Source organism: Varanus komodoensis, unplaced genomic scaffold (assembly GCF_004798865.1).
Source record: "Varanus komodoensis strain SLA01 unplaced genomic scaffold, ASM479886v1 scaffold61, whole genome shotgun sequence".
NCBI classification, from domain to species: domain Eukaryota; kingdom Metazoa; phylum Chordata; class Lepidosauria; order Squamata; family Varanidae; genus Varanus; species Varanus komodoensis.
In genome coordinates, this window is record NW_025336236.1 from 3,617,275 (window position 1) to 3,643,519 (window position 26,245).

Consider the following 26,245-nt stretch of genomic DNA (forward strand, 5'->3'; position numbering starts at 1 on the left):
ACGCGCCAGGCCTGGAGCAAGGGCCCGGCCCGGCCCGGCCGGGGGCTGGCGCAGCGCCTCTCGGCTTCGCACGCGCGCCCGGCGCCCCTCGCGGCGGCAAGCCGCAGCCCACCGCGAGCTGCGAGGGCGCTGCGCACAGGCGGCCGCGGGGCCAAAGGCGGGCGGCGCCTTCGCGTGGCGCTGAGCGACTCGGCGCGGCCAGCGGAGCCCGGGGGGCCGTTTTGCACCGAGGGAAGAAGGCGCGCACGCCGCCTTCTCCCGGCTCTTCTCCCCGCGCCCCTCCTGATTCCTTCGCTCCGCTTCCTTCCAGGAGATGGGCAGCCCCAGCCTCCTCTTCCTGCTCCCTTTGGTGGCCGGCTTGGACTTCAGCTACCACCACACGGAGGAATTGGAAACTTTCCTGAAGGACGTGCACCGGAATTACTCGTCCATCACTCACTTGTACAGCATTGGCAAGTCCGTGAAAGGTAGGGCTGGTCTCCGTGCGCTCCCTCGCGCGGCGCGTCCGCGGAGCAGAGCGCCGGGATCCGGCAGAGGGACGCACCGCAGCCGCGCAGCCGCGCACCGGCGCCAGGCGCGCTCTGATGGAAGGAAATGTCACCGAACCAGCGGGACTTGGGTGCTTCCCGGCGCCTCCGAGACCTACACACTGAAAGGCGCCCCGTTCTGATGAATGCATGGGCTGAGGCAGGAAAAAAGACCGCAGCCGTGGTGGGAAAGGAGAGCTGAAGAGCTGGAGATTACAACTCCGCCATAAAATTCTGTGAATGGAGCAGGGCGACAGCGCAATAAAAGCCAGTTGCACACGGCTTTTATTATGCAAACACCCTGTCTCATCTGCACAACTTTCCAGCTGGTTCAGCTCTGGCACTTGGGGCATATTTTCTCACCATGTCTTTTTTCTTTCCACACACACAAAATCTCTTGCACAAAAGCTGCACTGTGTCTTTTCAGTGGTAGCACTAGGAGCTGATCCCCTGGAAGCACCCTTACTTCCTCCTCATAGCTGCTGCAATTTAGAGGAAGTTAGCCAAGCCGAAGCCCAGCTGAACTCAATAGTGCTATTTTCAGCGCTCTCTGGATCAGAACCAATTTCTTTCGAATTGATAGAAAAGTTCTATATAAACTTAACATAGCATGCTCGCTTACCTCTTACTTAGCCATCCAGGGGGATCACCTGCTGTTTCACAAAATCACTCTTCTTGTCATTCTTTGTACTGTCTGTTTTTATCATCCGTTTTTAGCTGTTTTAAATGTTTTTCTTGATTTTTATGATATTTTATTGTATTTTTACCATTTGTTTTGATGGATTGTGTAAACTGCCCAGAGAGCTTTGGCTGTGGGGCAGCATAGAAATGAAATAATAGCTTTCCTGCACATTTGTTGCAGGGGAAATAAAATTTCCTGAATGCTGAAAATATCTATTTCTTAGCTACAAGGTATTAATTTATTCCACCAGTGAGGATGTTTACTGCTGTTTGAGATGCTAGGCAGAACTGAGTGTCAGAAGCTTTACTGACTTAAGCCCATGATATCATTGCAGGCAGGCATCACCTTCCCTTCACAACACATTTGTTGAACTTAAAAAAAAAAAAAAAGAATGGATTAACTACAGACAGGCATGCTTAGAAGCAAGTGACTTCTTACAATCCCATTTGAATGTGGAAAAACTTCTGAATGGTTTTGAGGGAAGGCCTCTAGATAGCACCTCTAGGACATTAGCGTCAGGTGTCCTCAGCTGAAACACCAGAACCAGACATGACAATGGTATAGGGAAAACTTTGCAAGACACAGCAAGTCTAGAGGAGCAGGCAGAGCCAGGAATAGGCAAGGGCCAGATACTAAAAAGGCATGGCAGAACCAGAGGCAAAGGCAGAATCAGGAATAAGCCAGCGTAAGGTACCTGGCAAGGCACTGCAGGCAGAGACAGAGTTGGGAACAGTCAAGACACAGGTAAAGGCACTGCAGGACTGGAGACAGTGGCCATATCAGGAACCCAAAGCAGCCACCACAAAGACTCATATTATTATAGCACAGCTGGGCAGGGCTGAGATGCCTTTGCTAGAACCCAGCTGATCTGCATGATTGCATTGGTCCTAATCCTGCAAACACTTATACATTCTGTGTCAGTCCTATAAATACTTGCAAGGTGGACAACGATGCCTTCTCTAGCACACCACCAGGTATCACTCTAAAAATCCTGACAGTGAGGGGTGTACATGCTGAAGACCACTGTTCCACCGCAGGAGCAGCCTACCTAAAGCATGCATCTTTTACTGAATTAATGTTGCACTTATTATTTTCGAGTAAATGTGTGTTGGACCAGCAAGGAGATGCATAAGGATCAAACCATACTTTGCATTGGGAGATCCAGAACTTATTTACCAATGTGTGTTTGTTTCATTTATTTATTATTATTTATTTAGTACTCTTCTAATCTTCCCAATAACTAATGGTCTCTGGATAGTTTTAACTGAAATGGAGCTGTAGAAGACACCTCTGTTAGCAACCTCTACTGCAGCACCAGTAGCATTTGCTGGAGCAATCGGTTCCCCCAGAAAATCCATTTCTCCCACGTACGTTGTTGGAGTTGCGCTAGTAGCCGCTTACGCGGGTGCTGTGCCGATGGTATACGTGGAGCAGCAGCACTGGATCTTGCCCCTGGTTTTGAATAACTTAAAAGTAGGGTCCACTGATTTCAGATGTGATGTACATTGAGGGGTCTCTCTTAGTCTGAGATGACTTGGTGGCAGATAACAACAGCAACAACATACCCTGAGGATTCTGAAGTGCTGGTTAATGGTGACGCGGATCCTTCTACTTGCTGTTTCACGCCTGTTGAGGTCCTGGTAGCACACACACAGAAATACCATCTTGCGTTCACTGTAGGATTAGACCAGGGTCGTTACGTATTTGTTCGAAGGCATAAGGCTCCAAGGGTGTACTGGGAGGAGGCTGGGTGTGTCTGCCCTGCCCTCCGAGTCTACAAGCCACACTTCAGATCTTGCCATGTTGAACATACAAGGTCGGAAAGGAAGTTCTAGTTACATACAGATAAACTCTCTTGGATAAACAGTTTATCTCACTCTTGGTAGTGGCCCCCGATAAAGCAACAATTCACAAATAAAAGGCTAACATTGTAAACTGGAATTCTTTCAAGCATGGGTATCTATCAATTTGTGTTTATATAGCAAGCATGGCTTAGGTTATCAAACAGAGTAAGTATTGTGTTTACTATATCCTAGTGACACATTAACTACAATATGTTTTCTTCCACAGTGAAAATGCATAGATAATAAATGCCTATTTGGTGATTTTTAAACAACCTAATTCATCCTCAAATTATTGTTCATTGTCAAGATTGCAGCCAAAACATGGAATTTTAGAACACACTTTAATTAATTTTCTTGGCAAAAACCTGCAATATGCTTTGCCGGACAGAAGTGCTGTTCAGCTTCTGTAAAGTATATACTACAGGCCTTTGCTAAACTAACATTCTTCCAATTTGTGGATTAATGTATTTGCTTATACATGTCAGCTCAAGGAGAGGAGGGATTAGGAGTAACCCTAAACTTGCCCTTAGTGTTATAAAGTTGCACATCTCAGATGCTAGTGTCAACTGTAGCTGAACCTTTAAAAAGGAGGACTAAACTCTGCACTGTGAAAATGTCCCCTGTTTAATGAGCCAAGAACTAGAGGAGAATGCCTGTGTTTTTCTAAGAGTCCTGGTGACAGGTCATTGAGAGATTTGGTACTTCTGCTAAAATGAAACAGCAATTGTGGAGTGGTTACAGCTTATTGTCATGTTTCTGCACGAAAGGCTTCCCAGTGAAGAAGCTGTAAATCAGTAACTCTCCTGCAAATTTACAGTGGATCAGCGAGATCACATTGTCCCCTTGCCATTCATTGCATAACTTCAATCAAGAGACTAGACTGGTTAGCCTACCCTAAACAACTTGCACATTCTGCCTAGGCCCTGGGAAGGAGAAAGATGGTGTAATCAAGATTTGATGGGCAAGCACTTCAGGCCTCCATCTGAAGGCATCAAGCAAACATTATTTTAAGAAAACACTGATTTGCCTCTATCATGCCTGCGCTTAGACCAATGATTTAAAAAATCAAGTTAGCTAATGCAATTGAATTATAAGATGCTGTACTATTATCAATATAATGGGACAGTCTAAGCTTAAAGCAGAGCTACTTCAGAAAGGATTGACCCCAGTGATATGGGATGGATAATTTTCTGACACTGTATTTTTCCATAGAAATTTTTCCACACTATATGCATCCATAGCTGTCTGGGCCTCTGCACTTCAGTCACCCATGTGAGGTGGAATAAATATGGGATAGAGACTTCTATAAGTTTTTCTTCCTAGGCAAACATTGACAAGCCCTAATGATTCATTGCCCACAGAGGAACTGAAAAATAAGGTATGACAGCCTGCGCTTACTGTGTGTTTCACTTAAGATGAGCCATGCCGGATCAAACCAAGGGTGCATCTAGTCCAGCATCCTGTTGACGGAGTGGCCAGGCATTTGTCCATGGGATTCCAAAAGCAGGGCCTGAGCGCAACACATCCTCTTGCCCAGGTTCCCCATCCTGTGCCCACAGACTCACCTGTACCCATTGCTTGTTCTGGACCAGAGTTTTCTCAGCTTGAAATGGAACTGATAAGCAGTGTAGAGAGTGAGTGAAGCTGAAGATGCTACACTAACAAATAAATTCATCTGCTTGGGCAACAGAGAAAAGAGATTAAGGCAAGGAGAATAGGAAAGGAAACAGAAATGCATCCATTCTGCAAAGCCATACATTTACAGATGTAAGGGATCAAGAGTGCGTGTACTTAATTTCTTATTACAGTGGCATATGTAAAGAGATGCAACAGCAACAGTGTATTAATACACACATGACCATTCATTATTTATTTATTCAAAGCTTTTATATACTGCCCACCAGAAGCATCTCAGGATCATTTTACAATAAAAGGAACACAAAATAAAATAGAATATAACATTTAAATTGTATTATATTTATAACATTTGAACAATCTTGTGTGTTCAGGGGCTGGGGAGCTACCAGCCCCCATGTGGGGGGATGTCCTGCATTCACCACTCCTATATGTATGCATTATGGGCATCTGGATCCAGGTATCAGTGGGTGAAGGAACCTTGTTTGGGGCACCCCTTTCCATTAATCCTCCATGCTCAGTGGAGTTTGGACTGAACTGATTCACTGGGAGATACGGGCTCCAGAAAAGGCCCTAGGAAGGAAGATTCTTTAACCTATCTTTAACAGACCTCTGTTATCTTAGTCTAGACATGGTTTAAGAAGTCGGATATACTTTGAAGATTACTCAGCTTAATTTAGTACTTTGAGGTTAAAATCTATAGCTTTCTACTGCCTATAAATATTAGTTATACTTATTTTGCAAGAGAAAGAGAACATTCTTTTTCCGGCCCTTACATCGATTCAGGCAACAATTACAATCTGACCTTGATAACTTTTGAAGAGTCCTATGACTCTGCTACATACAAGGTCTGCCTGGCTGATTAACTCTTTCAACATGGGACATCTTTAGAGTTTCTCCTTGTTACTGCTGGGTTTACATGCGTGATTCACCACATCTTATTACTGGTTAGTAGACATCATGCTTGGAAATGTCTCAAGAGTTCCTCATATATCATCTTGTGGTGGCATGTAATTACAAGGAAGAAAGCTGTGATCCTCAGTATATTTTGTTTCATTTTTATGAGATATATGTTCTCGTATTTAGCATTGGCGTGCTGGGTGAATTTTTATATTACCAGTGTTGATTATGAAACATCATCACAAGCTGATCCTTCCTTATTATCCTAATATTTTCAACAAAGTTCATGTTGATGCCTATAGTTAAATGAGTTGGTCCGTGAAGTGGTGGTGATGAAGCAACATTTGCAGTAGTGCAGTACATCGATTAGGATCAACCAAATGCTACAAAAGATGGAGCAAGGTCTTTCTGAATTCTTTCATGTTCTTCAGAACTCTTCCTTAGACTGCATCTTAAACAAAATAGAGGGAGGTGAGAAAGGATGCTTGAATGGCATTAAAGTCATTAAGCCTTCTTCTTTCTGCTGATTTTGTTAGTGGTTAAAAATACGCACAGATCTCAGTCCATGAAGACTCCCTCAACTTGGTCTACTCCTGTCACTGGATCAGAAGTGGAGAGGAATCCACTGAACTGAAATGAGCTGGATTTCCCTATTTTGGCACATGTCTGCCTACAGTTCCCAGCCCATCAACAAAGCATGGGTTTTCTTCATAAGTTGTCTGTGGTTAAGAAACCATGGTTTTGTTAGTGTGGCTAGGTTCACACAACACAACAACCCATGATTCAACAACCTACAATTCAGCTGCAACACATACTCAATCGATACAAATTTATTCAGCCTCTCTATTTTTGCTTTGTTTTCTTTCTTGCCTTGTGACACCTTGGGCTATTTTTGGGTGAGATATTTTAACCACATTAAGTCAGAAATGAAAGGATAAAAACAGAACTAAAATGAAAGCCCAACCTTAACACAGCACCTAATGTGTCATTAGAAAACACATTTGTTTAAAAAAGAATAGGCATGGAGGGGGATTTCACATGGATCGTGGCACGTGGGAGGGAGCTCCACTCCCAATGAAAATCATGGTGCTTGCCATAATTAGCCTTTGAAGCACAACTTTCCAAGGTTGAGAAGCACAATGGGAGAGAGGAGGGGTTACTTTTGCAGGTGTCATGGGTCTTCCATACCTGGCAGCCTTGGGGAAAATCAATGCCCACACGCACACACATGGCCGTGCCTCCCATTAAACCCTGGCATTCTTTCCAATGGCATGTTTCATATACTGTCTCGTTTAACCCTAAAGCAGCCTTTTCTGCCCCTGTGTCCTCCACAAGTCTTGGATTACAACTCCCAGCATTACGGACCATTGGCCATGCAGCTGGGATCAATGGGAGTTGAAATCCAAAACCCTGTGAGAGCAAAGGGGTAGGCAAGGCTGCCCTGAAACCATCTGGAGCACAATCCTCTGCATGTTTAGGCAGAAAGAAGTCCTGCAACCTGCTGGCTGGGGAAACCCGGGAGTTGTAGAACCTTTTTTCTGTCTAATCAGGAAAAAGATTGTGTGCTTAGTCACTCGTAATGTTCTCTTCCACTCTCCTGGCAAGCACCTATTATTAATATAAATGAAGTTTGCTTATTGGTATGCCTTCTGGGATTATTTGGATTTCAGGCCACTGTGTAGCACTCACAGAACCAATTCAGCCCTGTCCCTGTGGCCATCTCTATGTTAGTCTAAACTGCTTAATGCAAGAATTTCCTGGTTTTGGGTTAAATGTTCAATACATTTTGAAACAGGTATTATAGTGAGAACGATCAGACAGCAGATATGGCACGGTGGTGAGAGTGTTGGACGGGGACTTGGGAGATCTGGATTCTAGTCCCTTCTTGTCCATCTGACTGACTGGGTAACTCTGGCTGTCAGACTAACCTACTTCACAGGATTGTTGTGAGGATAAAATGGAGAAGAGAGGATGCCTAGATTAGCTGCCTTGGATTCCTTCCAGGAAAAAGGCAGGATGTAAAAATAATCTAATCAAATATCATTGGAAGTTCTGATGGCTAAGTTGATTTGTGGAAAGTTATCTTCATTGAGATTTAAGCAGTGGAAAGTTAATAATGTAACTTTTTAAATAGTTGAAAGGTTAGGGAAGTTGAAACATTCTGTGTTACACCAGCAAAACATTCTTACTGTATGAACAACTATCTATAGTTATTTTTGGATAGAACTTTTCTTTTTAAAAAATGCTAGATAGACTTTTTCTGTTTTCAGTGCTTTTTATACTGCCAGGAATGAAAACAAAGTTTGTTCTAATGTTTGTAAGTACATGGTGTTTAGGTTTCCCACTTCAGATCTTTTGAAATCAACAGCTAAGCATTGTATGAACTAAAACGACTTAACAGTGTGGCATTCAAGTGAACTCCAGATCCCAATACAAACCTTTAAACACATATACAAGTGACCCAGGGCACAATTCTATGGCTGCTAGATGCTGTCTAGACAGCCACACGAAAATTGGGAGCCCCCGCCCTGACCTTGAAAAAGCTCTCTGAGGCCGGAGTTCAGGCTTCGAATTCGGAGCCCCCTCCCACTGCCTTGGCCAGGCCTGCTGCAGCTCCAAGCGTGCTGCAAATGCAACAGTAGCCAAAGCAGGGGGCAGGGGGTAGGAAGGGGATGAGCAAGCCCCCCCCCCCCCGGTTGTAAGGAGTCCCAGTGCTGCTTCATAGCTCCTGGCAAGGAGGGGTAAACCACTTAGATGGCCAGATTGGGCTGTCTTAAGTATTTTGGAGAGGAAGGCAAGCATCTCCTTCGTTCCATCAGATGCTCATTATCTTCCAGGTTAAAAGAGTTGCTCATTGGATTATGCTGGGATACAACAGAGACAGGTTTCAAATGATTTAACTACATGTTTTGGTTTCCTCTTATTGCTTTTGCTTCTTTTGTGGCAGATTTTTTAAGTTTTAAAAATGTAACATTTTCTTTAAAGGTTTCTTAGTTTTAAGACTGCATAAAACTTTCTAAAGATTTTTAATGATACTGCTTACATTTCATTCTTAGATGTGTGTGTGTGTGTGTGTGTGAATTTGAGCTATACTCCTTTCCATAATTATGCATGCTTATATCCTCTTGACTTCACTGGGATTCTGGTGTGTATAACTGTGTGGTGAATTGTGTGGCTGTTATCAACCAGGATATTCTATTGATCTAATATCCACTATTCTGCAAACTGGAGGTGGTGGAAGGGTGGCCTGGGGAATAAATTAAGCCAAGGAAGTCATAGGAGTTTGTTCCTACCTTCCATTGTTTTATTTTGTATTATTTTACCATTGTGTATAAAAAACCATTTCTTTTCCACTTAAAGGTAGAGACCTGTGGGTTCTTGCTCTGGGAAGGTTTCCAACCCAACATAAGATTGGCATACCAGAGTTCAAGTATGTTGCTAATATGCATGGGGATGAGGTACGTCTACAAGTTCACTTGTTGTGGTTTCCTTTACAGCATTGTTTATCAGGTGCTTTGGAATCAGCCCAGTTTGTATACACATTGGGGAAAACCCTTTAATTAAAAAAAATGGAAAGAAAATGAGAGCCCTGTCTCATTTAAGTCTTGCCAACTTCAGTCCTGAAAGTGCTGGCATAGTTTTTGTTTCTTTAGGGAAGTAAAGTGTCGTGGGAGAAAGAGATCTTCTACATTCAGCAGGACTTCCATATCCACTGGCTCTGTTACCATGTTTCCACTTACCCGCAGTTGACCTCGGTCCCAAAGGAACATCATATTCAGACTCCTTATAGTGTCCTTTCTTGTTCCATGCCACCAAGTCATCTCTGACTTATGGCAACACGATGAATGAGGGCCCTCAAAAAGCCCCTGTCCTTGACCACCCTGCTCAGCCTTTACATATAGACTCAAGGCTGCGGCTTTCTTTCAGCAATCAGTGCATCTCATATTTGGCCTTCCTCTTCGTCTGCCTTCGATTTTCCCTAGCATTATTGTCATCCCCAGCGAGCCCTATCTTCTCATGATGTGTCTGAAGTACCACAGCCCCACTCCCATATTTTTTGCTTCCAGGGCAACTTCTGGCTTGATTTGAACTAGGAATGGCTTGTTTGTCTAGCTGTCAGTAGCCAGCAGTGTTTTCTCAGCGCCATTCACAGTCTGTGTAGCCTGGCTGCACAGTTATACCTACTGCTGCAAAAGGGATATAAATGCTAGGGAACAGCTTCATGGAGGAGGGTGCAGTGTGAGGAGGAACCACGCAGAAAGTGTAGTGACGATGGCAGGTCAGAGAGGAGGGAGGCTTGGGTAGAAATGCTTATTGTGCTGTTGGAGGCCAGCTGTGGGGGAGGCAAGTGCCAAAGGGGGTCCCAGAACTCAAACTACTTCTCAGGCTGTCAGAGATTGTGTGTAGGTTGGGGGGGGGGGGGGGGGTGGGGGGGGATAGCCATTTCTCCAGCTGACAGAGAGCAGCAGAGGTGGGAGCAAAGTTCAAAAGGTGAGCAAAAGCAGCTTCTTTGTTAGGCGGGGTGGGGAGATGAGCTGGTGAAGAAGCAGCGAGAGTTCATACTTCCTCTAGATAGCTGGCACACTGAAAGTGAGGGTGTGGGAAAAGGAACCGTGAGCAAGAGCTATTTTGGTGGTGGTCAGAGAGCGGCAGAGAAAAACGATGAGCAATGAGCATTTCTTGGGCAGGTGAACAAAGCATCATTGTGTCCACAGATAAAGTGAAAAACAAAAACAACCACCGATGGGAAAATGAGGTCTTGCTGGAAAAACTAGTACAGGCTGTTATCAATCTGCCAAAAAGTGGGGGAAAAATGTGAAATATTTCTGTTGTGAATCAGCAAGGTGAGTCAAATGTAGATTTACTCAGTAGACCAATAGTGAGGGTGCAAAGGACTGTGGAAGGGGAGTTTTCCTACAGGGGCTTCTGGGATTCATGTCAGGAGTGGGAAGGAGAATGAGTTGGGAGAGGTCACAGCAAGCTTTGGAGAAGGTGTTCCTCTGTCAACACCATCATGGGTTATTCAGCAAATAACCTACCATGGCTTATTCTCGGGGTGGCTTAGCATGAACATGAAAGTGAACAGGAGAGTTTGTTACTAGCAGTGAATCTGAGGTGAATGTGAAATGATTGATTTGTTTGTGGCATCTCTTCGTTCTAGTCTTTTCTAAGTGTGCTGGACTGTGAGCATGAATTACAGCCAGATTATACAGAAATAATGTTAATGATCTCCATATTGCATTATACATGCATTTGAGCAACAATGTTTTTGTTACAGAGGAAAAAATGTTTATCCCACTTAATGCTTTTGCCTTGTCAGGATCCACTGATATTTTTTGATCCATTTGAATATTCATTTTAAAAGGTATTTGTTCTATAAAAGAATGGTTATAGATGAAGTGCACCTTTTTTTAATCCAATGAGAATTGTTTACAGAACATTACAACCATCACAAATAAATTTGGTAAAGCTAATACTCTGGGCATGGATATAAAGATTGTTTGACAAATGTTTACATGATTCTTAGTGTCAGGAGAAAGAACTGAGTGGTAGATTCTAACATGTACTGAGCACTCTGGTGTGTATATGTTTGGTGAGAAATATTTGGGTGAAAAATAACTTTAATATGTCCAGAAAAAAGGAAACAATTTATACATTGAGCATTTTAGCTGCACAATAGGGTCTTTCTCTCTGTCCTAGATCACTCTCAAGTTTCAATCTAAATTCAAATTACCTGACTGAAGTAATGCATTCTACAGGTAGAAAAAGCATAATAGTTACTCTTAATGCTGGAAGGGGACGTAGACTATTTTGCACATGTACACAGTGGTCAGAGAAATACTCTGCATACATTGGGATTCTCCTGCAAGGAATGTGACAACAGAGAAGAAGATGCAGGCAAAGGAATTGGGACTAGATTACCAAGATGGATAAGCCATGGAAACAGTACTGAGAGTAGAACTAGACATTCAAACCATCAATATACAGTATGGTGTGAATTATTAAAGCAATTAAATTATCACTGGGAGTCCTGAAAAGCCCTTTTATAGTTTTGGGCCTCCTCCAGCCCATGGCCATTATCCAACAAATGATTAAAACAAGCTCTGACAGAGTTCTCCCAATGTCTGCTGTGGAACAGCTTTGTATTCACGCTTTGTTTTCATAGCCTACAGCAAGACTCGATTACATACAAGACTTGTTGGACTTTAGCTAATCTCCACACCCAGAGATTTCTGGATTGGAGCAATGCATGTCTGCACTGGACATTTTATTCATTTTAAGGAGAGGATCCATGTTAATTGAAACAAGTGAGAGATCTTCAAGTGTGTAGGAGTCTGGTGTACGCGCACATCAAATGCGCACAGACTGCTCCATCATAGTGGATGTCTACCTGTTTTACAGTCTTTCTCTGCAATGCTGAGGACTGGAATCAGGATCTTTAAGAAAATCTAGATGCTAAATAGCAGGGTGCTTTCATTCATTCTATTGTACCAGCAAGATCAACTGCCAGCGCAACAGAAGGCACCTAGAACAACCCTAGAAATGAGCAGAACCCTAGAAATTTAGTGTTGCCTTGTTTAAAAAAATCCAGCATGTTTGGCGTAGTACACAACCAGCTGCATGAACCCCATTACAGGGATGCTTCCAGATAAAGCTTTGATTGTGCAGTCACCTTGCCTCAGTGACATAACTTCGCAAGGAAGTCCAGGCAGCACAATCTCCCATCGAAAAGCTCTGTTGCTTTCCCAGTGGTTCTTCTATCTACTTTGTTCTACTTTGTACAAAGGATCCATTAAGAAGGGGAAGGCAGAATAGCTGCACAATGCCTTTTCGACATCTGGAAGCTCCCCTGGGACTCAAGGAAATATGACAGGCTGCAGAACAATGATATGGGGGGGGGCGCAAGTGAGGCAAATGCCAAGCTTTGGTGGCTTGCTTCGAGTGAGGAGAAAAGGGTTCTTTCTGCACAGAGTAGGAAATAGTTTACAGGCAGCCGAGAGTGTGAGTATTTTGGCTGGCTAGCTTTCCAAAAAGGGCTGAGGAGGTAAATTTATAGAGGCAGATGCCACAGTAATTCAACAACAACCTACCCTTCAAGAATGTCCTATTTTAACAAGTGGCTTGGGGAATGCCACTTTGTTCTCTTACAAGAAGCATCTGAAGGGTTTCTCTCTTCCATTCAGTCTTGAAAAAGGGAGCCCCAGTATGAAAATGGGGTATTTAGTTGTGTACTCCAGTCAGTCAGCTTTAATCTGATTTTTTTAAACACCTCCCCCCTTGGTATTCTCTTTAGCTCTTTCTCGACAGCGGCACAGCAATACTATTGTCCCAGATTGTTGTTGACAGTGGGCTCTACCTTGCTGACAAAGATCCATTCTTTATAGCAGCAGCTGACAGAGCCAGTGTGAGCATAGCCTTTGAAGACCGCTTATCACCCCTTCTTGAAGAAAACAACCACTGCAAACCATCTGGGAAGGGCTTGCCTCTCTCCTGAGAGTTAGTTAATTATTACTGTTTCGTACTATTAAAAGTGTTTTCAGAATATGATTTTTATCCCTTTCTTTTTGCTTTTTCGATAGGTACGTATGTGAAAAGGTAACGTGCAAAGCAAGTTGAACAGTGACACAGTTGCAGGAAACTCTTTCATGTTCTTGGCTTCCAGTCCTTTTTTGTGGTAGAATTCAGATTTAAGCTAGATAATGCACTGCCTGCTGTAGCCACTCTGTTTTAACCTGGGAGTGGGGATTAACATTCCCTCTGGGAGACTCCTTCTTGTGGGTTCCCAGGAAAAAGATTTCTGATAGGCTGTCACAAGTCAGGACGTACCTTCTCATACATCCTAGGCCAGTGATGGCAAAACTTTTAGAGACCGAGTGCCCAAACTGCAACCCAAAACCCACATTTATTGCAAAGTGCCAATACTACAATAAAACCTGAAAACTAAGGTTTTAGTTTAGAAAAAACAACTCACAGCCAGTCCAAGCAAATGTATAAATATCCTTGGCAGTGCACTGACCGGCCATGTGAAGGCTTGGATGAGTCGTGGCTAATGAATCGTGGCTCATGATGTCATCCCTGGCACCGCTACTCCTGAGCATGTGTGCTGTTACCTGATGCTCAGCTGCTGGAGCGATGCTGGCGTGAATTGGCTCGTGTGCCAACACAGAGGGCTCTGCATGCCGGCTGTGGCACGTGTGCCATAAGTTCACCACCAGTGCCCTAACTCTACCCTGCTGCACTCCCCTAACACTAATCTAGGGGTAAAACACCCTTGAAAGGGGCGATTTTGGAAAAGCCTTCCTTGAGTAGCATTTTCTGCACTGCTCATCATTTCTGCCCGTTCTAAGCACATTCCAACCATCCAACTCATGCTAGGACTCCTCATTTTTGTAACCCTAAACTGCCCTGATTCCCAACCCTAACTGTAATATAGGGCTAAAGTTCCATAGAAAGGAGGGTGATTTTGAGAAAGCCTTCCTTGAGTAGCATTTTCTGCACAGCTCATCATTTCTGCCCATTCTAAACACATTCCAACCATCAAAATCATGCCAGGACACCTCGTTTTAATAACCCTAATCCAGTGATAGTGAACCTTTTAGAGACCGAGTGCCCGCACTGCAACCCAAAACCCGCTTATTTATCACAAAGTGCCAACACTGCAGTAGAACCTGAAAACTGAGGTTTTAGTTTAGAAAAAACACCTCACCGCCAGTCCAAGCAAACATATATATATATCCTTGGCAGCGCACTGGCCGGCCATGCGAAGGCTTGGATGAGTTGCAGCTAATCAGTCACGGCTCATGACGTCATCACCTGGCACTCCTTTCCGAGCATGCGCATGGCCCCTACGTGCGCTGTTATCCGATGCTCGACTGCTGGGGCGATGTTGGGGCGACCTGGCTTGCATGCCGACAGAGAGCACTCTGCGTGTCTGCTGTGGCACGCATGCCATAGGTTCGCCATCACTGTCCTTGGCTGTCCAGCTGCATTGCCAAGGACCTGGAAGAAAGGAAAATGAAAGATGCTTGGATTTTCCATTCCAAAGCCCAGAAGGAGAGAACAGAAGCAACTCCTTTTAAAAAGTTAAATCACTAGCAGTGGTTTTCTACCCATGTGGCTTTTCAAGTGGAAAGCAAAACAGTGAAACACCCTTTTAAAAAAACATACCCAAATGACAAATAAAAAAGGAGTTGCAGGGTGGGTGGAGAGATATAAGGAGAAAAAACAGAGATGGCAACAATCTTGTACATGTGAATGCTTTTAAATAAACATCAAAAGTCAGTTTAATTTATTAGTCATGTTAGCTACTTGTGTATAATCTTGGATCCCAGAGCACCTTTATTGCAGGGAGGATGGTCTGAGAGAGAGAGAGATTTAGGCTTCTGTTGAGATTGTATGCAGGAAGCTCAGGAAAGATTGAGGGGACCTGTTTTTGGATATCTCCTGACTTAGTGAAAGTCATCCCCTTGGCAGAGATTGGTAGTTAGTCAGTCCAATAACATGATATCTCCCTTTTCTGATATCTGTGGTCAAGCCAGCAAATCAGAAAATTAGTTGGTAGCTGGATCCACCTTCTTAATTACTCTTCATTTGTAACTCAAAAGCCCAAGGTGTCTGGAACTAGTCAGCCTACTAAAGAAAAGAGATATTTTCATATCTTGGAGGACAAAGAAGTGATAAAAGGCTAGATAGAACTATCCAGGTTGTTTAGCCTGGTACCAGCTGACCAGATGCACTAGGGCATACTGTGGATAGATATTTGAATTAGTGGTTTATCACACCCTCCACCCCCTGAAAATGCTACACAGAGAGGCAGGTGATGCTATTGAATGGTGTGAACTGTAATGTGTTGGAAGACAGAAGATCCCCCCAAACTGGGAGGAGAGGCAGTTAACAAGCAGATCCCTTGATTTCAGGGAAGGCAGGTCCAGCAATCAATTCTGTATATTCAATATAGAAAGAAGGGGGGATGAATTTCTGATACCCTCAGCCGGATTAAATAGGCTTTTCTGCAAATGCGGAACTAAAATCGATTTGACCACACCTAAGGCTCAAGAGGTATGGAAGCAGGCAGTCACCCACCCCAAAGCAGACCTTCCACTCTCTGTCCCTCCCCGGGGCACCATGTAATTCACACCATGCTGAATCCTGAGCAAAGAGAGGGCATGCTGGAGAGCCAGTTGCTTCACCACAGTGTTTTCAGGTAGCATTTTACGCATAGCCCTTATTGTGAAGTTTGCAGTATGCCATGCAAAGTGCTAACACCGATGACACCCAATTCTGTCCTTAGGTTCCTATGGCCTTTCCTTTTGCTGGCATTTCCAATTTTCTTGCAGCTATTTCTGCTCGGAGGCAGCTGTTGCTGTCATGGAGAGCAGTATTCAATGGAATCATTCACAAACATGACTGATGCTAGTGGAACTCTGCCAGCCTGTGCATTGCACTGTTGCAAATGGTTGTGCAAACAGTTTCGTGGCCGTTGGCACCACTGGTTGCACAGTCACAATTGCACAGCTATAGCTTTTGTTGGATGCCCCTTTTGAGCACAGCTTGCACAGACCACCGCAACATCACTGTGCTAGCAGAATGAAACAGTTGGGTGCTGCCCTGGAATACGCAAGAGGCAGACCTCCTCCACCCCATTGTTCCCAGACTCTTTCGCCTCCTATTTCTCGTTCAGTTGGTAGCATGGCTCTTTCGGGTTTTCCTCTCAGAGCCAAGGTCTGCATTTGATCTTCCTGCATTTTTTCTCTTGTCCTCTTACTGTCCCAGCTCAGGTCTGTCAGTTCTCTCTCAAAGTGTCCTTATCTTGCGATTACAGTAAAACTGTTCTCTCCAATATATTTTGGATTGGACCACATGTTCCTTTTTCCTGATGAAAGGATGCTTTTTTCCATTGGAAAGGGTTCCTTCAGCTAGAAGAAAGGAACCTTCAGTTCCACCATTTATCTCTGTTCTCAACATTTCTGCTCCCTTTTGGCTGCACTTCCACTGTGCTGCTCCTCTGTGTGTCTCCGTTGCTGCTTCTGTTGTCCCATATGAAGCACAGACTTCTGCTTTGATGCTAAAGTCCCTTTATAGTTTTGTCCTGCTTTGCTTAGCTTCACTGCTTTGTTCTTGCTGGTCTTTCTATTAACCGAATACAAATCATCTTAGCAAACCTGCTGTCCTTTGTGCTATTCCCAGTCCTATGCTTTCTTTGTCATGGCCTCTTATGTGTGAGACTTGTCCCTTATTAGTTGCCCAGGCATTTCAGTACATCGAATCATTATTTTAATTGCTATTTTATGTTACAGCCTGGTTTAATTGCTGGTTGTTGCTGTTTTATATTTTACTGTTTCATTTTTATTGTATAGTTTTACACTTATAATTGTGTGTTGCCTTGCAAGCTTATGCAGAAGGGTGATTATTTATAAAGAAATAGATGTTTGTCTTTGTCCTCCTGTATGTGCTCATGTCTCCTCTCTTGCATTTCTCTCTTGATGAGGTTCTGATTCCTTTCATGCTTTCCTACTGGTAGGTTAACTGTTGCATAGGTTTTGTTGTAAGCCTTTAGTCTTGCCTAGCAAATGCAAAGTTTTTCATTCTCCCTCCAACTCTGTCTCATTTTTTAAAAAAATTGTGAACTTTGCAGGCATGGACTTGTGCTTTGTATTTACGTGCAGAGCCCTAAACTACTTCTGTGGCTCCAATAAATAATAGGATCGTGATGTTCTCAACCTGTGGCTTGGCTTCATTGCCACTGCTGTCCGGCATAGGATTAATGCTACAGGAACAACTAGGACTGAAACAGGAATGATATCCTTCACTTCACCATTTGTTGGAATGGTTATGTTCCCAATTCTTCTGCTGAAAGTAAAAGCATGATAAGGACAATAGTACAAAAATTGCTTACACACAGCAGATGCCATTGCGAAGGAAGTAGCAATCTCCCAGAACTCACATTTACTGTTTAAAAGCCAATAAGCTTTTAAATATGAGCTGCTATATGTATATGTGCCATTGCCTAGAGAAAATGTTCAAAAGACTGCAAAGGAGGAAAAGGTTGAAATGATGCATTTATTATTCTTATCGCATTGCTGTCTTGTAAAGAACCCGGGGAAGCCCTTGTCTCCATTTTATCCTCTTATCAAGCCTGTGTAGTTGTCAGCAACTGCTCCAAGGCCCACTGTGTTTCATGGCCAAGTGGGGAAGAGAAACTGGATCTCCCAAGTCCCAGCCCAGCACTCTAGTCGCTGTGCCACACTGGCTTTTCATACCTAATTTCTCTCTTTGTATACAGTGGAATGAGAGCATATGCAAGGGGCAGGGCAGCTTCCCCCAGCCTGTAGTCGGATGTGCTCGATGGCAACTCTTACCATTCCCAGCCAATGTTCTGGCTGGATATGATGGGGGCTGTAGTGCCATACATCTGAAGGACAGTAAGCTGGGGAAAGGTGGTGCAGCACAAGTGGGTAAGATAACTTGGTAAGCCAGTCTGTACTCCAAGGATCTTGTAAAAATCCTACTTCAAAAATTAAAATGCATTTAAACATCTGCAGGCCCTTATACACTCATGGTTTTGTCAGCCTGCTTTTCTGGCCTGATGGGTATCTAACTTTAGTGATCATCCCACCAGAAGTGAATAATCAGGGGAAATTTTGCAATATTTTAAAAATTGCAATACAAGCTAGAGGCAGTTTCTGATGTGCCCTGAAGTAGATAGAACATGTGGCACTGCTATTAAAGCCTTTCTTTGTACATTTTCCACACTTTCCCACCTCTATACACTCCCACACACACCTAATAGGTAAAGAACCCAAGAAGGGTCCTGCTGCACCAAAGCAAGGTCCCTCTAGGCCAGCATGCTGCTCACACAGCTGCCTGTTGGAGACCTACAGAAGTACAGAAGTGAGTGCCAATGCATCCCCCCCCACCCCCAGCACATGGTCCCAGCAGCTGGAGTGCCCAGGCATAATGCATTTGATATCGAAGGTATCATGTAGCCATCAGCTCCCATAGTCATTGATAGGCTTCTCCAGGAATTTGTCCAATCTTTTAAAGCCAACCACATTGGTGGTACCACTACAACTTGTGGCAGTAAATTCCATAGTGCTTAATGCATGGTGCAAGGAAGCCTCCCTTTTATCTATCCTGAATCTCCCACCACTCCGCTTCATGAGATTTTCTATCATTCTCCCTTTTATTTACTTCTCTTGCTTGAGTCACTGTAGCTTGCTTGCAAATTTGGGAAAGGGAGAATTTACTGAGTGGCAGCTTCTTCACTGAATACATATATCCACTTGGTAACCTGTTTTTCTTTTTATCTTCTCAGAGGGCAAAGCGAATGTTACGATCCTTCGGGGGGGGGGGGGGGGGGCTGCCTTTAGGTTTGATGGATTTGCTTTGTTGCTGCTGTTTTTACTAAATGTGCCTGGTGCAGATGAAATACCTGTAGCATTAAAGAATTCTAAGTTCAGGAATTTTTCAGTGCCAGAACTATATAGTGCTCACAGTCTGTGCACATGCAAAAGTCCATTCCTGGTTATCCCAAAGTTTCTTAATTTCAACAAAATAATTGGGGAAGGGCGAGTCATTTTGTTGTGGCTTTTGGTGAAAGAATTGAGAATGAGAAAACTTGGCCAATCCTTGCTATTCACCCAGAAAGCTACCAAGAAATCCACATTTATCTTCTGCCTACCCTGCCATATATTGACTGCAGATGTGTGTGGAATTTGTTGTCCCTTTTATGGTGTCTCTTTAATGTTGCGAGGTATTAACACAATTATGCTCTCTTTGATTTTGAAGTGGTAATATGCTTCCCATTTCATTCAATTTCATTAAGTTGCATGTGGATGTTACCAATTTTGCACAAAGAAGAGCTATATAGCTTACAAAATTCTTGCAGACCCATCACAGGAAAAAAAGGTCTTCCTATATCTCATAAGCCAGACTGCATAGAGCAGCAGGTAAGGGACTAACTTTGTAGGACGGGTGCAGTATTTCAAACATAAAGTTTGGATACTGAACAGAACATTATACAGGACAGCTGTGTAGTGTGGATTATAAGCAACAAAATAATACATGCAAATAGACCTAACAGAACATAAAGGAAGGTCCAGAGGACTTTGTGGCATGTTGTTCGGTGTATTCATGAAGTCCTCCAGTGTGGACAAAGCGATGTACTTACAAATCAGGCATGCACAGCCTTTTTGACCCAAGGCTGACACTGGCACAGCGGGCATTTCCAGGCACACATCCCAGCCGTCCTGACAGAGATTGCTTTTTCTTGCAAAAGAGCAATGTGTGAGAGAATTGCTGGGGAAGAGGGAGGAGAGGAAGCTAGCAGCTGGCAGCAGCGCAGTGGAAATTCGGTGGCGGCTCCAAGTGGAGGGGTCAGAGCACCCATGAGAAGCCACCATGAAGGTCTTAAAGCCATAGGTGGCCTGCAAGGCAGGGGCTCAGGCACCCCCGTTATAGCCAGTAATTGTACAAGTCCATCATCTCATCCTCCAACTCGCTTGGTGCAATGGGTTGTTTGCAGGTTTAGTTATGTTTAAAGTAGAGGAGTGGGAATCAGAGGGTTTTAGTCATGACTAAATGGTCCCGTCTAAGTTCAGTGGGTCTCCTCTAAGCATGACTAAGATTAGATTTAACCTGATGTGTGTAGGTTGTGTATTGCCAGATGTCTGCTCACGATGGTGTAGAGAATGTAACGTGGGTGAGCGAGCCCGATCACAAATATAGCCACTGTCATTTTTGAGCTCAGTTTGTTGTGGCTTCTAATGACCTCCATGGACTGTTCTGTTCACTTTTCCACATGGATGGTGTCATTGGAACAGTGGGCTTTTTGACTGAAGCTGGTTTTCAAGGACAAACAAGCTCCCTGGATGTTCAGAATCACTCAGAATTGTGTTAAAACCATCAGAAAAGCATTGCCATTTTGTCTTGTTGTCTTGGAAAAAATGAAAAACAAATAATGAGAACAAGTTGCTTATATTTTGTTCTCTGGATTAGGTCTGCATCATGTATTATTTTTATGCCTCGGGCCGAATAAGATGTTGCTTCTTACTATCAATTGCATTTAAAAAACAACCTTCCTGCTCTTACACAGGCAGTTGGACGGGAGTTGCTGCTCCATTTGATAGACTTTTTTGTGACCCATGATCAGCATGATCCAGGCATTACAAGGCTCATTGATAGCACTCGGATTCACATCATGCCTTCCATGAACCCTGACGGATTTGAAGCCACAGATCCATTAGACTGTTACCCCATGGAAGGAAGGTAAGAATAATGCAAGGAAAGATAAGTTTCCTATAGACTTCTGAATTTCACATTGCAACCACCCAGAGAAAATGGGTTTCAGCTTCTGTCCCTGCCTACGGAGGGTTTAACCACAAGGAGTCTTTATGGGATATCGTCTGCTAGGGACTTCTCCTTTGCAGCTTGTGTGGTCCCTTGTTCAGGCAGCCTCATCAGTCTTGTTTCTCCATTCCTTGTTCCCCATGGCTGGCTGATCCCAACCTCCATTCAAGCATAATTTTCTCTGCCTGCCTGCAGCTTTGTTGTGTAGGAGGCAAGGGGATAAAACAAATCTCCCACTTTATTTTTCAAGCTTGGATTTTAAAGACTCAATTATTCCAGTCTGCATTGGTTAACTTTAGTGTATTGTGCTTTTGAGTAAGTTTTTTTTCCTGCTGCTTTGCTATTTTATTTGTGATGTTGAATAAAGAAACCCCAGTATACAAAGCACCTATTACATTGTTCAGATTAAGAGAAACTGATATCCTTGCAGAGTGAAGAACTCCGCAGAGAGTTTACGTGTCCAAGCCTGTACATGTTTAGACAGAAAAGGGTTCCACAACTTCCTGCAGTTATGTTGGCTCAGAAATGGTGGGGGGTTGTAAGACTTCTTTCTGTCTTAAACATACATAGGATTGTGCTTTAACCCCTACTAGAAGAGGCATGGTTCTTAAGCTTGCAATCCAAAACTACCATCCTAAACAAATTTATTTGAAAGTCTGTGTCAGTTCAAAACCTAAATGACATTAATTTTATCCCACTAAGGCACAATGCAAACAAAGAAGATCTGAACAGGAACTTCCCGGATGCCTTTGTCCGCAATAATGCGACAGTGCAGCCAGAGACACGAGCAGTGATGGACTGGATTAAAAAGGAGACGTTTGTCCTCTCTGCTAATCTGCATGGTGGATCCCTGGTTGCAAGCTACCCTTTCGATAATGGCAACTCAGGTTTGTGAATGCTTGTGTCTGGGTGCATGTTTACTAAATTTATTGACAGCTAGTAGCAGGTGTTATATGCATCTGCAGGTACACCCACAGTCCTATCTATGGTACAAAGGAGGGTTAGGGAACCTGTTTGGGCTCATAGGCACATCTGGCAATTTGATAAACGGTCCTGGACACCCCCACACAATTACTTCTATGGAAGTAGTGGCTAAACACAGAGAAGTAACCTGCCCAAAATTCTTAGAAGAACCAGAGGCGAGTGCCTGCCCCACTAAAGAACTCCTTATTCATGCTCTTTGGAGGCAACAGAACCTATTTCACAGAAGGCACTCCCTTTGTTCCAATAGCAGCTGTCAGTATGAGCAGGTGTTAATTTTTGCAAAATTCAAAGTCGTAGCTACCTTGGTGTGCCCTAGGTATGTTGCATACTTCATATACATATTGAAGGCGTTTGGCCTTGTTCAATTACAGGGAGACATGCATACACGTGCAAGAGCACACACACCTATTCATCCTTCATTCCTGGCACCTGCATTGTGCTGTTCTGGCCAGCACATGAAGACTTTTTATTTCCCCAAGCTTTTCAGCCCTTTAGTTTTATTAATAGTGTTGGTGCATTTTTAGATTTTTGCACAGCTGCAGGCTTCACCTTCATTGCTACTTTGGTTTTATTCTGTTTTCAACGTCTGGTTTGTATGTCCTATTTTATATACTATTCTATTTCACCATTTGAAGATTTGTCTTGTATGCAGAGAAACTCATTTAATGGACAGCATAGAAATAATTGAATTAATAAAATTAAAATTTAAAATCCATTTGTTTACACACTTAGAACTCATCAATTCATTGCCTCACTTAATACCAGAGGTATCAAGATTAAGGGCTTTCAAAAAAGATAGGAAGTCACATTATATAGGTATGTGTGCATACATACATACATAGTGGAGAATTCTGAAAATTAATCTGGCGTTCACAACATGAAATCTGCCGTATAAGAGCAGTCAGAACTCCTATAGATAGCAAAGGGTGCGAACATCCTATTGAATGCAGGATGTGGTATTTCTCTCTCCAGTCAACTCAACTGTTTTTGGACTGATGGAGTGGGAATTTGCTATGGTGGATGGTCATGTAACTCTGAAAGTGTGAGAAGCCACGTGAAAAAGGCTTGTGGGGTTGAATACTCTCTCTGAGGGTTGGACCTCTCCCTCTGCCCACAGAAGGGGAGAGCTGAAAAACCATGTAGCCCTGGGATGCCCATATGGTGGTTTCAGCCCTCCTTGAACCGGAAAGGATTTCTAATGGAAACAGGAACTCCCCTATGTTTGTACATTAATGAAGTTTTCCTTGCAATCACCTTCTTTCTACAGTTACACTTACTTCATATCCCTTTAGCAAAACGCTGGATGATGATGTTTTTGTGCACCTTGCAAACACCTATGCTAGAAACCATGCCAGCATGTCTAAAGGGACTTCGTGTGATTATGCTGATGAATTTCCAGAAGGCATCACAAATGGGTATGCATGGTACCAGCTGGAAGGTGAGCATTTCCTCTGATTGTCTGAATCACCCAATCACTTCTGCCTCTTTGAATACTCTAAGCCAGGTGGGATGTGCTGATAAATCTCTGGGTAGTTTGCAGGGGATCAGCAAGATCGTCTCACTCCCTGTCATCTAACAATAGTGGAACAGAATGATTCTTCCCCAGGCCCCTCAGATCATGCCACCTAAAGGAAGAAAGCTTTGGGTAACCCAGAATGAATTTTTGTGTGAAAAGATTATGAGCTCAGCTAAATTCTGTTATTCAAAACATACCCCTTTGCTCATTCCACAGCAGCTCAGATGCTCCACATTCTTCAATTCTGTGTCTTCTGTACCTGGCTGCAGCTGGTGGATGTTATGCAGAGTAGATCCTGGAAGTCTGGGGTACTCCCTGATGCATAGGTGTTGTGCAGCTATGCTGTCTTTCCCGTTCCCATTCCCTTCCCTTCCCTTCCCTTCCCTTCCCTTCCCTTCCCTTCCCTTCCCCTATTGTTTATGATAGGAAAGCACAGGAGTAAAATGAAAGTTGTGGCCATCTGGAACCCCTGTGAAATCCTGCGGAGGAGGTCAGGTGCTTGAAGGATAAAAGCCCTATCTGGAGGCACCCCTGCAGTTTGCTTCCCCTTTTCCAGGGACTGCTCAACAAGTGACTTCATTTCAGGAACTCTTGTGGCAGCCTTAAGGAGTTTGAAATGCTTTATTTCCTTACATTTTTATGGATTAGAGATCAATAGGGTATCCTCTACTGGAACAATAGCCTGGTATAAATGCAGAAATAAACAGATGAGCTCTGAAGTTTGCAAGACCTTCCCTTAGCCAATGGAATACTCTGTGTGTGGGTTATGGTGGCAGTGGTGGAAGTGAGTTATGCTGTGCTAAGTGACAAACTCAGTTAGGTTCCAAAACTCCAGCCGACACATTATCTCCAGACTAACATTCTCTGTGGCTCTGAAAAGGAATATATCCAGCTTACTTTGGCTTATACCTGTTTTTGGGGCTCCCGCCCCTGCTGGCTGGGAGGTGGGCCCAAATAGCACAGCTGCAGGCATCACCCTCAGCACCACCACTCACCGCTCCACCACTTCTTAGCATGGATAAAGACACACATCCTGCTCAGGTGCAGCCCTGACCCAGGTACAAGCCTTAAGCACCGATTCTCTGCGTGTGGGCCTGCTGGCACAGCTCTCTCCCCACCCGTGCCTTCTTGGCTATCAGTCTTCCAGCAAGTTCTCATTTCCCAGCTTGCTTATAATTAGCTCATCTTCAGAATGACTCCAAGGGAATAGAAGCATTCTTGTGCATTAAAGAGTCACACATTCTCCAGAACAATTCCTAATTTTGTTTCTGTAGAAATGTAAGTTTCATGCTTTGTTTAAACAGGGGAGAATTTGGGGGACAGCCATATATAAATAGTTCCTGTGGGTGTCTAAATTATAAGCTGATGCTACTGCGCTGTAGGTTGCTGGATATAACATAGTTCAGTAACAATGCCTTGACACAGGCCCTGGAGGAAGCATCTAGCACAAGTCACGTCAAAAGGAATGGGACAACAGAAAAGCCTCCACATGTCCCTTGCACAACTCTTGTTCACAGTAATGGTGGTGGAGATACGGGCAGATTGTGCAGAATAAATGTGAGTTGCTCCCATTGCATGCAAATGGACCATTAAAGAAAGTTATCTTAGGGTTTGTTGCCAGTCTGCTTTAAAAAAGGGTATTTTCACCACTTCATTTGCAAAATGGGTTTATATGTGCAACTGTGTAGAGTGGAAGGAAAAACTGGATGGTGTTTCATGACACAAGCCACACTGGGTAGAAAGCTACACAATGTGGCCTGTTTCCTGACATGAGGTGCCAGACATCAGGGGTACTGGGGGTCACAAGTCACCTTCTCCCACCAGTATCCCAGAGGATGCTGCAGGAGCACTGAGAGGAGTGGAGCTGGAATAAGAGCTTCCTAAAGGTGCCCAAGCAGCACATTGAGGTGGCTGTCAGAAGCAACTCTGGACAGGCACAAGCCACCCCAGTCCAAGGTAGCTTGTCCCTTCCCCCTTCCTAGGTGCCACTTGGTGGAGGGAGCATTCATCTGTGCCTCCTCTTGGAGGCACCCATCCAAACATGGCTTCTGTCCCCCCTTTGCCCATCACCACAATCATACCCATGATGGGTCATTATGTAATCCAAACCCAGGTGCTCAGTCACATTATGGGTATGGGGAATCAGCTACTGTGGCACTGGTAAAAAACAGTAAAACCCCCTGACACTCTTGCCAAGTGGCAGCCAGGGGGCCATCAGTGCCAGCTGCCTCCGACATGCCCAGACAGTACTTGAGAGCAGCTGGCACTGGCTTCCCACCCTTTCCGCCACAATCATGAGCCATTTTGGATTCATGGCAGCTTTTTTTCATTTAGACTTTTTTTCTTTAGATTACCAACTCTTGTTACCGAGACAGCTTTCCTGATTCCTGCTATGACAGCTATGGGAAGCCCCTCCAAAATAGCACCTGGGAGGGGTTGCCAAGGATTGTCAAACATTTGGCTGACTTGCCAACCCATGGAAGATCGAGTAACTCTAGAACAATCCCGGACTTCTTGGTGTGCCTTGGTGATCACTCCAGGGGAAGTTGTTGGCCTGTGACTCCCATCATCCTTCACTACTGGCTCTGCTGACTAGGTCTGGTGCGGTGCAGTCCAACAGTACATAGAAGGCCTTATGCTCTCCGTCCCTGCATTACAGTCACCCATGCACTCTTCCAGGCCAAGGCAGCCACAGAAGCAATTGGCAACGATAGCCAGCAGCAGCAGAACATAATAGCTATCAAGACTAGGTGGCAAGGACGAACCTCAGTGGTGACAGTTGCAAGGCTGGTCCGTGCAGGGCTGGCTT

At 44.0% G+C, this 26,245-nt stretch overlaps 1 protein-coding gene across 1 annotated transcript in view; it reads left to right on the forward strand.

The window, feature by feature from the left end:
• The first annotated feature begins 313 nt into the window (after positions 1–313).
• Positions 314–26,245, forward strand: part of CPM (carboxypeptidase M) — a 29,918-nt gene continuing 3,986 nt past the window's right edge. Inside the window, exons 1-5 of the mRNA XM_044449874.1 lie at positions 314–467; positions 8,949–9,046; positions 20,683–20,855; positions 21,639–21,823; positions 23,188–23,358. Coding sequence (XP_044305809.1) covers positions 314–467; positions 8,949–9,046; positions 20,683–20,855; positions 21,639–21,823; positions 23,188–23,358 — 781 coding nt within the window. The remainder of the gene's footprint in view (positions 468–8,948; positions 9,047–20,682; positions 20,856–21,638; positions 21,824–23,187; positions 23,359–26,245) is intronic.